Source organism: Heptranchias perlo, chromosome 27 (assembly GCF_035084215.1).
Source record: "Heptranchias perlo isolate sHepPer1 chromosome 27, sHepPer1.hap1, whole genome shotgun sequence".
In the NCBI taxonomy this organism is placed as follows: Eukaryota; Metazoa; Chordata; class Chondrichthyes; order Hexanchiformes; family Hexanchidae; genus Heptranchias; species Heptranchias perlo.
Genome location: NC_090351.1, coordinates 10,635,535 through 10,654,249, shown reverse-complemented (window position 1 = coordinate 10,654,249; position 18,715 = coordinate 10,635,535). Strand labels below are relative to the sequence as shown.

Here is an 18,715-nt window from a genome sequence, read left to right as displayed (position 1 = left end):
TTGTATTTTATAGTGTCTTTCACATTCTCAGTCCCAAAATCACACTGGTGCAGTAGGGGTCCTTTTCCTAGATTACAGTTGAAGTTCATTGTGGAAACAGGTCTTTATTAAATTCAGTCGTGGCTCAATTAAATATTTTCATTCACCAATGAAATATTTTTTTAAGTGTTGTAATGTAGGAAACACTACAGCCAAAAACATCAGTGAGAATGATCAGGTAATCTGTTTTTGGTAGCATTGGATGAGAGATAAATGTTGGTCAATGATACCACAAGAACGCCCCAGCTCTTCTTCAAATAGTACCATGGGACCTTGGTTTAATGACTCATCCAAAAGATGGCACCTCTGACTGTGCAGCACACCCTCAGCGTTGCATTAAAGTTTCAGCCTAGATTATGTGCTCAAGTCTCTGGAATAGGGCTTGAACCCATGACCTTCTGACTTAGGGCCATGAGTGTTACCACTGAGCCACGACTGAATTTAATAAAGACCTGTTTCCACAATGAACTTCAACTGTAATCTAGGAAAAGGACCCCTACTGCACCAGTGTGATTTTTCCATTTCCCACACCAGCCATTCCTGTAGCATTTCTTGAATGGAACCATCGATTTAGAGTCAACCAATACTAAACTGTGGGCTGTTTTCTCCTGTGGAGTGAACTAATGTCCGGGAAGAATACTGACCAAACTCTTACAACTTTAGAGCCTTTACAGTTGATTTTAGAAAGATGATTTCATTCCATCACAACAATACACATCTTCTTAAAAAAAAATGCTGCAATATTCTTCCACCTTCTGAAGGCAGCAACTGATGCTGGGACACAGCTCTACAGGCACTGGATGCCCTCCAGTATCTCACCCGAATAGCCAATCTTCATGTGTGAACTGAGACAGTGAGTGTCCACTGGCTATTCAACCACTAGAGCATCATAGCCAATGCCAATTCAGTTCGCACCTAGATGTCCACTCAGGCATGCCCCAGCAATAATCACTGAAGATCAGGAGCAGGAACCTTCTCTCACCCAAGCATACTAAGGCCAATTATTGGACAGTTGGAGAACAGGACTTTTAGGGAGTTTTTTTTTAAAAAGTAGTAGCTTCTTGTTAACTTCTCCACATGCAGTTCTTTCTAAACCTACCTATTAACGGATATACTTAGCTTTTATGCCCTTAGGAGAGCTGCCATTTGATGCCTGAAGGCACCATTTCAGACAAGTTGCTGTCAGTGATGAGCTGAGTGAGTGAGCCTTTTCACTCCCCAATTGTGTCCCGGTCAAGTGCCACTCTTTGCTGAATCAAGCCGAGTGTGAATCGCTGCCTCTACCCAATCCATAATAAGGGTGCAGTACAAGCATAGAAACTAATAATTTCTCACAGAAGATAGGAGATCTTAATTGTTAGTCAAGCATCTGCATGAATTTTTAAAGTGTAAGTTCTCCCCTTACCTCTCCTCTACTGAAGATGGTGAGTCATGCCAGGCACAGTTCCACAACTGGTTGCAGCCATCCAGTACTGGGTACTCTCCTGGCATTTTTCTCAGCTGTGGACTGGACCCCAAACAGTGCCAAAGTGCTCTGGCTCACGTTAAGATCAATACAGCAGCTCCAGCCTGCTCCTGTAACCCAAATTACCAGTGAGACAGCTCAGAAGGGAAGTGAAGACCCAATATGGCAAAATACATGACAAAAATTAGAATCTCTCTTTAAATAAGATACTGTGGATTTTTTTATACATGAGAAATTCCATGTTGGTCTGTCTCGTGTATGCATCCTGTGTCTATTCTATTCACACACAAACCCAAACCAACTGGGGACCTGATAAATGCATCCAAGTTTCATCTAACATCCATATTCTATATTTAGTGAGCACAACAATGACTCCAGGAAAGGGACTGAGTTCTGCAAATTACTGCATGCGGTAGGAAACTAAAGAGTTACCACGTTCTTACCAATTACTACATTGTGTTCTGGGTGAGTGTCGATTATTTCTTTGATCTGTTCAGTAGCTTCTTGACGAGAAGGCACCATAGACTCAGGGTCACAGTTTGTATTGTCCAGATATAGCTTATCTATCCTTTTTTCTGTGTTCAGTGGCGGATGGCTAAACATGGTGGGTGTGTAACGGAAATCCGCTATAAAAATCAAACCAAAATCTCCGTCAACATCCTTCCATTTTGGCTGATTTTCAGCATCTCTTAGCTTTTCTGTATTACTCACAAATCTTGTTTTGAATATAATATAGTTTAAAGCAGTGGTTTTCAAAGTACGGGTCGGACCCAATACTGGGTTATGGAACATTAATCACTGGGTCGCTTCCCCGCAAGGCCGAGTCCACCGCCTGCCATGATCGCGCTACCTCTGTTCCGTGTCAAGCTCATCACGAAGAGCTGCCCCAACGTGTCGAGCATCAACCAGAACGTGCTGAGCCCACTCACTCCCTTATTGCTGCTACACGCTGCTCCCCCTGGTGGCGGGGGAGGGGACGAGACGAGCAGGTGCACTGTGGGTGTCGTACGATGCAGGCTGGAGAATAACCATGGCGACCAACATTGAGGAGATCTTCTGGTCTTTTCTGGTAAAGGAGAAAAAGGAGATAGAGGACGAGAAGCAGCAGAGGTAGAGGTGGGGGGCAGTTCGATTTTAAAAAATCCGGAGGGAGGTGAGGGGTGGGGGGAGAAAACAATACAAAAGTTTTTTTTTAAGACCGTTTTCAACCTGATCGTGGCGGCTGTGAAGCCTCTGGGTGAAAATGGGAGACCGACCTGGGGTAACATATTTGTAAAGAGAAATCTGGGTTTCTAATCCGGTGTTAAATTTCAGTCCGTTTTATTCACTCGCCCCCCACGCCTTTTGTTGGGCTCAGAAAACAGGCCTCGTCCTACTGTTCTTTAAAAAGAAAACACCCACCACATCCTGGCCCGTGTCAGCGTTGCAATTTTTCTTTTTTGAAAATAGGTGCACAAAGGACTGAAAATGTAATCCTCCAAAAGGCAATTTAATATTCTAGCTATCTAATTTCAGATATAAACTGGATTGAATTGGTTTCACCTTCTGCTGTGGTGTTGGCCTCTTTTTAGGAAGTGACCCTGTTTTTTCCCCCATGGGAAACAGTAGCCGTTTACAATCTAACAGTTCTTTCTTCCACACATAGCTGGCAAACGTGAACATATCTGACATCTACAAGTTGAAACTACTGTGAAGGTACCTTGTCAAACCCTCACGCCCACCCCTCCAAAAAAGTATTTAGACAGTTACTGTTCAAGTCTTCAGCATCAATGTTGTCTCAGCTACAATAATTTGTTGGTACTATTATATTGCAACTACCCTTTTTTTTGTACTGGTGCAGATTTGAGACTGCAGCAAGTTGGCAGTATCAAGTTATATTGCCCCACATGCACCACCCAGATTGGGGAAGAGCAAAGCTCTGCACGTGCATATCCAAATGTGTGCACAGAGCTATGTTTATCAGCGGAGAAATTTAGATGCAGTCCAGCAACAAGGAAAGCCTGGGTTATTTAAAAAAACTATTCTTTAATAAGTTAATCCTGAATCAATAATGAAGCTAAACTTGATGCCTGGTGTAACTCACCTGTTTCAGCACACTGAAAACACACCACTAGTCATTAAGTTTGTCATCTTTTTGGATCAATGCTTTCAAAGAATATCCGCTGTTAAGTAAGATTATTGTTCTGTTATTGCCATTCACAACAACCTATATGTGCGCACTGGGATTTTCGACTTTGACAAGGTTAAAAACAAGAGAAAGAAACAACTCAACAGCACATGTGAGTAGCGCTTTCATCTTGTGATCCAGATTGGAACCAGATCATGAACAACAGGCAGACCCACCTGTCACATTAAGTAAGTGAAACTCAACCAGGTGATTTTTTTAAAACTGTATTTAAAATGTTTTTCAAGTAACGTCGCTGTCTAATTTTAGTTATTACTTGAGGTGAAGTGGTTAAAGCTAGCATGTATCGCCCTTTATTGTGATTTTATGAAAACTCTAGTCAGAAGATATTATTGTTTTGGATCCCTGGGGTAAGTGCTTTTCTTCCACTGGGTCACGAGAAAAAAAGTTTGAAAAACACTGGTTTAAAGAAAACACAGAGATTTCCATTTTCTCTGGATAATCAGAAAGAACCATTAAATATACAAATCACTGATTAGGCTGCTGTTAGAATATTGTGTTCCATGTTGGGCACCTTACTTTAGGAAGGATGTGAGTGCATTGGGGAGGATGCTGAAGAGATTACTGAGGTGATACCAGGGATGAGAGGCCTTGATTATGAGCACAGACAAGATAAATTGGGACTCTTGATTAAAACAAAGAAGGTTAAGAGGTGATCCAATAGAGATGTTAAAAATTTTAAGAGGCTTTGATAAATCAGGAAAAGCTATTTCCACTGGTCGGTGAGTCGATCATTAGTGGGCATAAATTAGAGGGCATCATCTAAAGAACAAAGGGAGAAACTAAGATTTTTTTTTATGTGCACAGTATTGTTAGGCCATGGAATACCCTACCAGAGACAGTGGTAGAAACAGAATCTATAACAGCTTTTAAAATGAAAGTGGATTCCTACTTGAAAAAGAAAAACTGAGTGAAACTAGAAGACATCACAAGGATCATTTATGAAAATATTTCACTCTGCCCTATTTACCCAATGGAAGACAAAACAGCAGTAACCAATATTATTTTTATGTAAATTTCACCTCCCCTCTGTCTTCCTCATCCAAAGTCACCGATACGTGCTGAGGTACTTTTTGACGGGAATTGACTGTCTTTCGGTTCTTCGCCCACTTTGCCATTCCTCATATTAATACAGGCAGTGAATGCCACAGGCTGTGAGACCATGGAGGGCATCACAACCAAGCTGAATCCTGTTCTCAACTAACATTCACACACACGCACTTTCCTGCAGGGATCACTTAGTAGTGATCAGAAGTGGGGGGGGGGGCAAAAAAAATGGCTGATTCTCCACTACCCAGCCCAAGGACAAAGGCCAGTTATAGGACTCCCAGCTGCCAGGCTGGCTAAGATCAGTTAACTGTGCACAGACTGGGGATTGACCATGAGTCATCAGATGGGGCTCCCAGAATGATTCTTAAACAATGAACAAAAAGAATGCATTAATGAGTGGGTAGACTTCTGAAAAAAAATGAAGAACATTTTTAAGGTAAGCTGCAGGGCACTGTAATCCTCTTTGGCATTTTTTTTTCTATCGTGAAGTTTCTAACAGAAAATCTGCAATTGGATACTATGACTTATACATGGCTGTTTGAATCAATATTCCAGCTGTGCTGGAAAATTCCATTCACCAGCTCAACAGGGCAAGTTATTTTCTAGCTGCAGTGAACTGAAAATGATTGCTTGCGAGTAACTGTATCTCTTCCACTTCCAGTCCTTTGTTGCTCCTGTCTCTGCTTTCCAGCTGCATCCCATTCTCTGTTGCGCGCTCCAATCCTTTCTTGTCCAGCTCAGTATCTGCTTAGTTCTGCCAAGGGAGTTATTTTATTTACTTTTAAGGATTTATTTGGGCTGAAAGTCTGAGTAACTTCTTTTTTCGGCAGACTGAGAAGCTAAGTTAGACAGCTTCAAGAAAATCCTTTCATGTTAAGTAATATTTTCCAGCCCTGCTGGGATGAATAAAAAGATTGGAATTTTCATTTTATTTTATTTAGGGGTAATGGAGCAGTGTACCGTGTCCTTTTATTTGGCCAAACTGAACAAATTCCAAGCTAAAGGGGAGTGGCAACTGGATAATGTGCTCGTACACTTCAGTAAGAGCTTTCTCACAGCTTAAATCAGAATATATATAGTAAGATTAAATTTTGCATAAACTCAACCTATTTTTTAAACCTAAACTATATCTGAAAACATCGAATTTCAAATATTTAAACTGCATTTTAACATACATAAATACTACATTTCTTCTTTTTTGGGAAGTTTTCACTTCTCTATCTCGTTAGCCAGACACACCCACATGGGGTGAGCAAACAGCTTGCTCTCAGGCTACTAAGGACATCTCCCCACCACCCACCCACCCACCCCCCCCCCCCCCCCCCCCACACTCCAGCATGACACTCCCCTCCGATTTTCCTTCCCCTCTGCAAAAGGACACCACAGCCTCTAATCCAGTGTTTTTCAAACTTTTTTTCTCGTGACCCAGTGGAAGAAAAGCACTTACCCCAGGGACCCAAAACAATATCTTCTGACTAGAGTTTTCATAAAATCACAATAAAGGGCAATACATGCTAGCTTTAACCACTTCACTTCAAGTAATAACTAAAATTAGACATTGACATTACTTGAAAAACATTTCAAATACAGTATAAATACAGTAAAAAAAACATCAGGTTGAGTTTCACTTACTTAATGTGACGGGTGGGTCTGCCTGTTGTTCGTGATCTGGTCCCAATCTGGATCACAAGATGAAAGCGCTACTCACATGTGCTGTTGAGTTGTTTCTTTCTCTTGTTTTTAACCTTGTCAAAGTCGAAAATCCCAGTTCGCACATGTCGGTTGTTGTGAACGGCAGCAACAGAACAATAATCTTACATAACAGTGGGTATTCTTGATCCAAAAAGATGACAAACTTAATGACTTGTGGCGTGTTTTCAGTGTGCTATCACAGGTGAGTTGCACCTGCTCATTTTATTGCACAGGCATCAAGTTTAGCTTCACTGTTGATTCAGGATTAATTTATTAAAGTATATATTTTTTTTAAATAACCCAGGCTTTCCTTGTTGCTGGACTGCATCTAAATGTCTCCACTGATAAACATAGCTCTGTGCACACATTTGGATATGCACGTGCAGAGCTTTGCTCTTCCCCAATCTGGGTGGTGCATGTGGGGCAATATAACTTGATACTGCCAACTTGAAATTAGATAGCTAGAATATTAAATTGCCTTTAGGAGGATTACATTTTCAGTCCTTTGTGCACGCCTATTTTCAAAAAAGAAAGACTGCAACGCTGACGAGATGACTGGTAGCTCAGCGGTTCGGAAAGAAACTTCTTAAGAGGAGTCAGAGTCGACCTCCACCCCCCCACCAAAAAAATTCCTAGAAAAACACGCTGCCTGGAGCAGCCCTTTGGGTTGATCAGTTGAAGGAACGGTCACCGCGCTGCTCCCAGTACATGGACCAGGATGTGCTGGGTGTTTTCTTTTTAAAAAACAGCAGGACGAGGCCTGTTTTGTGAGCCCAACAAAAGGCGGTTGGGGGGGGGGGGCACGAGTGAATAAAACGGACTGAAATTAAACTCCAGATTGAAAACCCAGATCTCTCTTTACAAACATCTTACTCCAGATCCATCTCCCATTTTCACCCGGAGGTTTCATAGCCGACAGGATCAGGTCGAAAACGGTTTAAAATTTACTGAGAACATGAACCACATCACCTATATATTAAAAAAAACTATTGTAGTTTTCTGCTCTACCCCGCAACCCCTCCATTTTGTTTAAAATCCAACTGCCCCAGCCCCCCCCCACCCCCCCCCCACAACCTCCCTCTGCTGCTTCTCGTCCTCTATCACCTATATCTTCTTTACCACAAAAGACCGGAAGATCTCCTCGATGTTGGTCGCCATGGTTGTTCTCCAGTCTGTGGCCTACAGCACCCACAAAGCACCTGCTTGTCTCGTCCCCTCCCCCGCCATCAGGGGGAGCAGCGTGTAGCAGCAATAAGGGAGAGGGCTCAGCACGTCCTGGTTGATACTCGACATCGGGGCAGCTCGTCATGATGAGCTTGATGCGGGACAGAGGCAGCGCGATCATGGCGGGCGGGGGACTCGGCCTCTTGGGGAAACGACCCAGTGATTAACGTTCCGCGACCCAGTATTGGGTCGCGACCTGTATTTTGAAAATCACTGCTCTAATCAATGACTTCCCACTCAATATAATTTAGATTGGGATTTGAACCTCCATTTGTTCCTTTCACCACCACTGCTACAATTAGCAGCTAACTCAACATGCAGGAGAGATCCAACCCTTCCCTCCTTGATCCAATTTTCTTTTCTCCCCTTCTTTCCTCAAGGCATTGTAGTGTTGGCAGTCCTCCAATGCCTCACCAAAGCAGCCATTCTTCATGTTTGAATTGAGTATCAGCAGGTTATTTGACCATGCAGGACATCAGAGCTGAGTTTGATTCTGTCCTCAGGTAATGTCCACACATGTACACAATTCTGGCAGGAACTATTGGATAACAATATGAGGTGGGAACCACCAGTGACATTTCCCTTCCCTGATCCAAGGATGCTGAAGCAAATTGTAGCACCATTACTGATGCCTTGGCTGAGATCAACTATCACAACACAGATCAAAGATTAAACCCTGGGATCTCCTGGGCTTAATGGCTTACTATCTCACAAAGTGATGTGATTACCCACTAAGGGGAGGGGGTGGGGAAGGCCAGTGGCATTTTTCACCATACAGTATTTTACATGTTAGTGCAGGACACCTAGAAACACACATCAGTTCGATTACTGTAGGTCAATAACTCTGGGTATTCACCAAAAAGCTTAGGTAATGTAGAAGCAGCAAACATTCTACATAAGCACAACTAGTCTTTCAACTGATGCATATGTAAATAATTTATAACTAACATGCTGGATAATCACTACATACAGATCAAAAAATAAAACATCTGCCATACCCGTATATAAAACTGTGCCAAAATAACCATCAAACAGAAACATGACAGAGCCAGGACAGTGATTGGCATCAATCAGTGTCACAGTCATGGTCTCTTTTCCAACTTCATCCAGATTTAAGAGGTGGCTCTCTCCTACCTCCAGCGGGTGGATCCATATTTCATCCACCTGACAACAAAAATTTTTTAAAAGCTGAAATATTACAGACACATAAACCGATTACAATCAAATCAGGCTTTACTCCACACTATAAAACCACAATTGTAATACTAATATGAGTTCAAAGCATAAAAACGAAGGTGGTGAGATACAACAATTTACAGTTACGTAGCATTCCTCATGTCAGCATGTTTTACAGGTTAGAGGATGAAATGGACACTAAGTGGGTGGGGTTGAAAAAACAGTTGAAAAGAAAAGTTGTTAGTAAGCTTTTGAAAACAGGAACAAAGAAAGTAAGGTGGAAGGATTTTTGGAGTGAGTTCCAAAAGGCAGGAACATGGTGGCAACCATCAATGGTGGAGTGAAAAGGATGGGATCAAGGAGTAGACTAGTGTCAGAGCCATCAAAGGTCCAAGCAGCAACATACAGCTGAAGAAGGTCACTGAGGTACGATGAAAGCACATGAAGGTGGAAATAACGATCTTGAAACAAATTCATCGGGGCACAGGGAATCAACCATTGGAACCTAGCAAGGACCGAGGTAATGAAAGTGTGGGCTTTGAGCACAGGCAGTAGCAGTTTCTAGATGGTGGAAGCCAGGAGGAGAGCATTAGAGAAGTTGACCCTCAAGGTAATAAAGGCACGGATTAGAGTCTCGTATGAACGAGAAAGAGGTCGGGGCAGACGATGGCAATGACGTGAAGGAAGAAGACGACAGTCTGGTGATGAAATGGAAGTGGGAAGGAAACTCAACTCAGGATCAAGCAGCAGACCCAGATTCTGCACTAGTTGCTTAGCCTGAAGTGGTAGTCAGGAAAGTTGATGAAGTTAAGAGCAGAGGCTCTTAAGAACAGGAGCCAAAAAGAACGGCTTTGGTTTGTCTACATTAAGCTAGCGAAAACTTTGATTCATCCAAGACTTAATGTCGGACAGACAGCAAGAAAGTCAGACAACAGCCTTTGAATCAAAAGAGGGGCAGTGATAATGATGTGCATCATCAGCATACACCAGGAACCTTATCCCCTGCTTCCAGACAAAGAGTTGGGGAGCAAGGTAGTACTCTGGTTGTCAGGACAAATATAAATGGAACCAGGAGAGAGCAGCGCCACAAAGTTGGGCTGTCAAGGAGGGACTTTGGAGGAGGACAGAACGATTGACAGAGTCAAAGACAACAAAGAGATCAAGAAAGATGAGGAGAGACCACTGTCACAAAGAATATGGCTTTAATACAGCCCAGTGTGCTGTAGTCAGGAAAGAAATTAGATTGCAGGGTCTCAAACTTGAAATGGCATGAGAGATGGGCATGTAATTGTGAAGCAACAATATGTACCAGTACATTGGAGAGGGCAGGAACTTTAGAGATAGGGTGGTAATCAGAGGGTAGGGATTGGATTTAAGGTGTTTTGAGGGAATGACAACAGATGTTTTGAAGGTGATAGGGATGATGCCAGAGGATAGAGATAGGTTGATAATGTTGGCGATCAAAGGGCTGAGGTGGCAAAGCTGTGTGGTCAGGAGCTGAGAGGGAAGGGGATCAAGGCAGCAAATGGCAAATTTCATGGACATGATGAGTTTATTAAGGGCAGGAGGAAGATGGAAGGAAAGCTATGCAATAATGATGGGGAGGTAGAAGGAAGATGCGAAGGATTGGAGCTGAGGTGGAAGAACTGAAGGAGTAGGTGGACAGAGGTAGAGGCACAATGCAAATAGCTTTGATTTTTGACACAAAGACAAGAGGCTCCTCACATTCATAATGTGAAGAAAGAAAGGAGGGAAGAGACAGATAAGGACACAGGTGATGTTTGGTAATGGACAATAGGAGTTTAGAAATGCATCTAATAATCCAAGATAACTTTGCAGTAATAGGAAGAGTGTGGGCAACAGTAAATGTTGAAGGGTTTGAGCCCGATCTGGCAGTGGACTACTAGATACGTCACAAGCCAAGTGCATTTGAGCTTAAGTTGAAGTGGGTAGGAAGTATGTGGTGGTAGGGAAATGGAGTTTGAAATTAGTGAGGATAAGGAGTCACTCAGTTTTAGAAATTGAGGGAGGAGACAGAGGAGAATATTTTAGTGAAGAAAGCATCCACGGGCCTTAGACAAACAGATGAGGAGAATTTTGAAGGAGAGCTGGGCACGATAATGAAGGGTGAGATGTTCAAAAGTGGGAAAGAGCCAAAGGTCTCATGGTTGGCGAAAGTGGGATTCGGAGCTAATTTGTCATGCCTGTGGCAATTTGGGTGTGGTGGAATGAGAAATTGGGTAAGGGGCAGAATAAAAGGGGGGGGGAGGGGGAGAGAACTAGCTTTGATAATCCGAATCTCAGCAAGACCTACGATGGAACCTGGGAATGCATAAAGTGAAAAGAGCTCATTGGGAGGTGGGGGCCACGTGAGATTTGGAGGACAAATGAGGTGAAGAAACAACAGATGGGGTGGGTGGTAGGTAATGAACACAGCAAAACATGGAGGGTACAGTAGCCTAGTGGTCATGGAACTAAACTAGCAACCTAGGGATCTGAGTTCAGAATCCCACCACAACAAACTTTGAAACTGCATTCAGTAAATCTGGCCATTTGTGGCCATAAAATTACCATAAAAACTGAATTGTTGTAAAAATCCAACCGATTCACTAATGTCCTACAGGGAAAAGAACCTGCATCCCCACCTGGTCTGGTCTACATCTGACTCAAGTGCCACACCGTGTAGCTGACTCTTAATGACCTCACGGCAACTAGGAATGGGCAATAAATACTGCCTTGTCGCCCACATCCCAAAAACAATTTATTTTTAAAAAGGAAAGCAGGGAAATGGGGGAGCTCAGGTCTGGGGCACGCACAGGTAGAACAGGGGATTCTGTTTTTTTATAAATGAAAAAACAGGAGAATGCCTGTTTTTCTTTATAACTAATGTTGCACAAATGGAATTGCATTAACGGATGACTGTGAAATCTGTGATTTCTGAGAACACAAATTTAATAGGTCATTTAGACAATGGCTTGGCTTGGTCCTCTGCAGTTGATCAGCTAGCCAACATTCACTATCAGGTTTCACAGATTTGGAAGAGTTATTTGGATGAGGTACTAGAGGGCTAGCAGTCCTGTGAGATTATATCCCAGCACAGGCTACAATCTTTAGGATAGAAGAAAAAAGAAAGAAGTTTAGGAAAGATGTGAAGGCCTTAGAGAGGGCGCAGAAGAGATTTATTAGAATGATTCCAGGGATGAGGGACTTCAGTTATGTGGATAGACTGGAGAAGTTGGGGTTGTTCTCCTTGGAACAGAGACGGTTACAAGGAGATTTGATAGAGGTATTCAAAATCATGAAGGGTCTAGACAGAGTAGATAGAGAAAAACTGTTTCCATTGGCGGAAGGGTCAAGGACCAAAGGACACAGATTTAAGATGACTGGCAAAAGAACGAAAGGTGACATGAGGAAAATCTTTTTTACACAGCGAGTGATTAGGATCTGGAATACACTGCCCGAAGGGGTGGCGGAGGCAGCTTCAATCATGGCCTTCAAAAGGGAACTGGATAAGTACTTGAAAGGAAAAAATTTGCAGGGCTATGGGGATAGGGCGGGGGAATGGGACTAGCTGGATTGCTCTTGCATAGAGCCGGCACAGACTTGATGGGCCGAATGGCCTCCTTCCATGCTGTAACTTTTCTATGATAAGATAGAATATTCTGAAATCCCCACTACTTTGTCTCACCTGAAACTTCCACCGCAACAACTTGGCAGTAATGGGAGAGCAGTATATGGGTCTGCTCCAGGTGGAGGACAGACCTGATGTATGATCACTGTGCAAATGGGACAAGAAGAACAAACGGATATGGCTGCACTTCCGTATCTGCCAAAAATCCACAGCAAAAGGAGTGTTTGGGATCAAAGTTCCATTCATTTCTCGCTATCCCAGAGCATCCAGCACCTGCACAAGATAAGACAGCTTAACTCCTAACACACTGTAAAAGCAACTGAATTAACTTCTATTTACTCTTTCACAGAGCCAGCATTTCATGTTGGATCAACACAAATAAGACACAAAGCAGCCTTTCATCCCATTAGTCGGGAGTGGATTCAATCCAGGAATCAAGAGGGAAGAAGGACAGCATGCAAACCCACTGTGCCATCCAATGCCCCTACAAGCACCTCCCCTACATATCTATCCATTATATAAAAGAAAGAACTTGCATTTATACAGCACCTTTCACGGCCTCAGGACATCCCAATACGCTTAACAGCCAATTAAGTACTTTTGAAGTGTAGTCACTGTTGTAACATAGGAAACACGGCAGCCAATTTACACACAGCAAGGTCCCACAAACAACAGCGCGATAATGACTAGATAATCTGTTTTTTTAAAATGATGTTGGTTGAGAGATAAATATTGGCCAGGACATGGAGGAGAACTCCGCTGCTCTTCTTCGAAATAGTGCCATGGGACCTTTTATCACCTGAGAGGGCAGGCGGGGCCTCAGTTTAACCTCTCATCCGAAAGACAGCACCTCCGACGTTGCACTGGAGCGTCAGCTTAGATTATGTGCTCAAGTCTCAGGAGTGCTGAGTAGGTTTCAAGATTCCATTTCAAAATGCACCGAAAATGTCTGGCTCGGACTGTAGAAAAAGACATTATGAATCTGTCAAGACACATCTGCAGTTCCAGTTATGCTGATAGATGGCACTGTAAATGGTTGATTTCCAACTTGCATCTCAGTAACATTAGGTAGAAAAGTTGAAATTCTTTGGCTGTGAAAACTTCAAAGCACTGGACCCTACCTCCTGCCGAGACTGATCCTCCCCTTGACCACAAAAACTTTGGTACCCGGCTCTCTCCCAACCCAGCAGCACAAGTATTGCACTGTTAGCTGCAAAGATTGCCTCTCTCCCCGCCCCAATAACTTCACAGTAGAAGACACTGATATACCAATAATAGTAGAAAATCAAGAGGCAAAGAGGAGGGAGGAACTAAAAACAATCACTATCACTAAAGAAAAAGTACGAAGTAAACTAATGGGTCTAAAGGCTGACAAGTCCCCTGGACCTGATGACTTGCATCCGAAGGTCTTAAAGGAAGTGGCTACAGAGGTAGTGGATGCATTGGTTGTAATCTTCCAGAATTCATGAGATTCTGGAAAGGTCCCAGCAGATTGGAAAACCGCAAACGTAACACCCCTATTCAAGAAGGGAGTGAGACAGAAAGCAGGTAACTATAGACCAGTTAGCCTAACATCTGTCATTGGGAAAATGCTACAATCCATTATTAAGGAAGTAGTAGCAGGACATTTGGAGACTCAAAATACAATCAAGGAGAGTCAACAAGGTTTTATGAAGGGGAAATCGAGTCTGACAAATTTATTAGAGTTCTTTGAGGAAGGAACAGGCAGAGTGGATAAAGGGGAGACCAATGGATGCAGTATATTTCGATTTCCAAACAGCATTCGATAAGGTGCCACATAAAAGATTACTGCATAAGATAAGAGCTCATGGTGTTGGGGGTAATATACTGGCATGGATAGAGGATTGGCTAACTAACAGAAAACAAAGAGTCGGGATAAAAGGGTCATTTTCAAAATGGCAATCTGTAACTAGTGGGGTGCCACAGGGCTCAATGCTGGGGCCTCAACTATTTACAATATATATCAATGACTTGGATGAAGGAACAGAGTGTCTTGTGGCCAAATTTGCTGATGATACAAAGATAGGTGGAAAAGCAAGTTGCGATGAGGACACAAAGTGTCTGCAAAGGGATATTGACAGGTTAAGCGAATGGGCAAAAATTTGGCAAATGGAATATGATGTGGGAAAATGTAAAGTCATCCACTTTGGGAGGAAAAATAAAAAAGCAAAATATTATTTGAATGGAGAAATACTACAAAATGCTGCGGTGCAGAGGGATCTGGGTGTCCTCATACATGAAACACAAAAAGTCAACATACAGGTGCAGCAGGTAATCCAGAAGGCAAACGGAATATTGGCCTTTATTTCTAGAGGGATGGAGTATAAAAGCAGGGAAGTCATGCTACAACTGTTTAGGTGCTGGTGAGACCACACCTGGAGTACTGCGTACAGTTCTGGTGCCCTTATTTAAGGAAGGATATACTTGCATTGGAGGCAGTTCAGAGAAGGTTCACTAGGTTGATTCCGGGTATGGAAGGGTTGTCTTATGAGGAAAGATTGAACAGGTTGGGTCTATACTCATTGGAGTTTAGAAGAATGAGAGGAGATCTTACTGAAACATACGAGATTCTGAGGGGACTCGATAGGATAGATGCTGAGAGGATGTTACCCCTCATGGGGGAATCTAAAACTAGGGGGTATAGTCTCAGAATAAGGGGTCGCCCGTTTAAGACGGAAATGAGGAATTTCTTCTCCCAGAGGGTCATGAATCTTTGGAATTCTTTACCCCAAAAAGCTGTGGAGGCTGAGTCATTGAATACATTCAAGGCTGAGTTAGACAAATTTTTGATCAGCAAGGGAGTCAAAGGATATGGGGAAAAGGCGGGAAAGTGGAGTTGAGGTAAAAATCAGATAAGCCATGATCTCATTGAATGGCGGAGCAGGCTCGAGGGCCCGAATGGCCTACTCCTGCTCCTATCTCTTATGGTCATATGGTCAATGATTGTGTTTCCAGGATGAGGCGGAACAATGCTAATCGGCAGCCCCCTCTCACCACCTGGTCCTGGGCACCAAAGTCAATATAAGTTCCCATCTCACCTCCCTCTCCCATCCTCACGCTGCTGAGCCGGTTTCTATAAACCCCATTATCCTGTTGAACCTGTTTCCTAAGCAGTAGGGCCAGTGTCAATGATAATATAGGTTCCCATTCTCTCCCTCTCCCCCTAGTGTATTTTTGGGACAGCTGGCCCAATGTTGGTGCACAGACACATCCCCTGCTGAAAGTGTTGCTGGGATACCTAGGAAAATATCAGCCCCCATTCTGGTGACAGTTTTTGCTGCAGAGCAGGTGGGGTGCAGCTCATGGGTACTGAATACCCTCTAGTGGGGGGGGTGGGTGGGTGGGGGGGAGGGGGAAGAAAGAGAAGGGTAATTCAGGCAGGTTTGCTGTACTATCCTGTGACCCCTGCAGGAAGGTGCAGGCATATAAGTATCAAACGAGGGCAGGATTGGGTTTGCCTGCAATGCTTTCTAAGCTCAGACACGGAGAGAAGCTACTTATGTGAGGTAGTGGAGAGCACTCAGCAACAATGAACCGCACCCCACCAGTGGGCATTCCACACCCATGAACCGCACCCCACCAGTGGCCATTCAACACCCATGAACCGCACCCCACCAGTGGGCATTCAACACCCATGAACCGCACCCCACCAGTGGGCATTCAACACCCATGAACCGCACCCCACCAGTGGGCATTCAACACCCATGAACCGCACCCCACCAGTGGGCATTCAACACCCATGAACCGCACCCCACCAGTGGGCATTCAACACCCATGAACCGCACCCCACCAGTGGCTATTCAACACCCATGAACCGCACCCCACCAGTGGGCATTCCGCACCCCACCAGTGGGCATTCCGCACCCATGAACCGCACCCCACCAGTGGGCATTTAACACCCATGAACCGCACCCCACCAGTGGGCATTTAACACCCATGAAACGCACCCCACCAGTGGACATTTAACACCCATGAACCGCACCCCACCAGTGGGCATTCAACACCCATGAACCACACCCCACCAGTGGACATTTAACACCCATGAACCACACCCCACCAGTGGGCATTTAACACTCATGAACCACACCCCACCAGTGGACATTTAACACCCATGAACCACACCCCACCAGTGGACATTTAACACCCATGAACCACACCCCACCAGTGGGCATTTAACACCCATGAACCACACCCCACCAGTGGGCATTTAACACCCATGAACCACACCCCACCAGTGGGCATTTAACACCCATGAACCACACCCCACCAGTGGGCATTTAACACCCATGAACCACACCCCACCAGTGGGCATTTAACACCCATGAACCACACCCCACCAGTGGGCATTTAACACCCATGAACCACACCCCACCAGTGGGCATTCAACACCCATGAACCACACCCCACCAGTGGACATTTAACACCCATGAACCACACCCCACCAGTGGGCATTTAACACCCATGAACCACACCCCACCAGTGGACATTTAACACCCATGAACCACACCCCACCAGTGGGCATTTAACACCCATGAACCACACCCCACCAGTGGGCATTTAACACCCATGAACCACACCCCACCAGTGGGCATTTAACACCCATGAACCACACCCCACCAGTGGGCATTTAACACCCATGAACCACACCCCACCAGTGGGCATTTAACACCCATGAACCACACCCCACCAGTGGGCATTCAACACCCATGAACCACACCCCACCAGTGGGCATTTAACACCCATGAACCACACCCCACCAGTGGGCATTTAACACCCATGAACCACACCCCACCAGTGGACATTTAACACCCATGAACCACACCCCACCAGTGGGCATTTAACACCCATGAACCACACCCCACCAGTGGACATTTAACACCCATGAACCACACCCCACCAGTGGGCATTTAACACCCATGAACCACACCCCACCAGTGGGCATTTAACACCCATGAACCACACCCCACCAGTGGGCATTTAACACCCATGAACCACACCCCACCAGTGGGCATTTAACACCCATGAACCACACCCCACCAGTGGGCATTCAACACCCATGAACCACACCCCACCAGTGGGCATTCAGTACCCATGAACCACACCCCACCAGTGGACATTTAACACCCATGAACCACACCCCACCAGTGGGCATTCAGTACCCATGAACCACACCCCACCAGTGGACATTTAACACCCATGAACCACACCCCACCAGTGGGCATTCAGTACCCATGAACCACACCCCACCCCACCAGTGGGCATTCAACACCCATGAACCACACCCCACCAGTGGGCATTTAACACCCATGAACCACACCCCACCAGTGGGCATTTAACACCCATGAACCACACCCCACCAGTGGGCATTCAGTACCCATGAACCACACCCCACCAGTGGGCATTCAGTACCCATGAACCACACCCCACCCCACCAGTGGGCATTCAACACCCATGAACCACACCCCACCAGTGGGCATTTAACACCCATGAACCACACCCCACCAGTGGGCATTTAACACCCATGAACCACACCCCACCAGTGGGCATTCAGTACCCATGAACCACACCCCACCAGGCAGCACCTTTAGAGGGTTTCAGGCCGCTGTCTGTTACCCGGGCAGGGAGGGGGAAAGAATCTGGTTTCCAATCACCTGAGTATTTGTTTTGAACCCGAAGCCGGGGGACACGGTTCGCTATACACACTCAATACCTTATAAAATAAAGGGACCGCCTCCTGTCGAGCTCCCGCCTCTCTTTAACCGTCATTTAATCCTGACGGAAAACCTTTCCTCCATTAACTGCCGCCGCGCCCGGGTTTTTTGTTTGATTGACACTTACACTGGCCACCCACGGTGCAGATCTGAGGAGATGCGACCAATCAGAGACGTTGAGGGCGGGACTACAGCGGTAGACGCTCCTTTCCTGTTTCAAAAGGTGTTGACAGCAGCGCCCCCTGCCATGGAGGACTTGGCAATAGCCAGTACTGCACCGGACTGAGATTAATACGGGAGAAAGCCAAGCATACCGGCTCATCAACTCAGGGGAGGGAGACCTATCAACTGATACACCAGACCAAGAAACGCATGATGCTGACACTGCTTGCATAAAACAGTAAAATGTTCTGCTCCCCACAGGAACATCATTCAAATTGATCTGAAAATAATACTGTTGGATTTTTAAAAATCAACAAATAGAAATGAATAAAGTGAAACAACTTTTGGGACAAACAGCT

General features: G+C 44.8%; 1 protein-coding gene across 4 annotated transcripts in view; it reads right to left on the bottom strand.

Annotated features, from left to right (window-relative positions):
* The window catches only part of dclre1b (DNA cross-link repair 1B), an 86,489-nt gene extending 68,207 nt beyond the window's left edge, over window positions 1-18,282 (bottom strand). For 3 of the 4 annotated variants that reach the window (XM_068007310.1, XM_068007309.1, XM_068007307.1), the window contains exons 1-4: window positions 18,135-18,208; window positions 12,520-12,735; window positions 8,654-8,819; window positions 1,948-2,130 (exon numbers count right to left, since the gene is read on the bottom strand). In XM_068007310.1, coding sequence (XP_067863411.1) covers window positions 1,948-2,130; window positions 8,654-8,819; window positions 12,520-12,708 — 538 coding nt within the window. In that variant the 5' untranslated portion in view covers window positions 12,709-12,735; window positions 18,135-18,208. Of the gene's footprint in view, window positions 1-1,947; window positions 2,131-8,653; window positions 8,820-12,519; window positions 12,736-18,134 lie in introns of all 4 variants that reach the window. The other variant, XM_068007308.1, reaches the window with a different exon arrangement.
* Window positions 18,283-18,715: the final 433 nt, after the last annotated feature.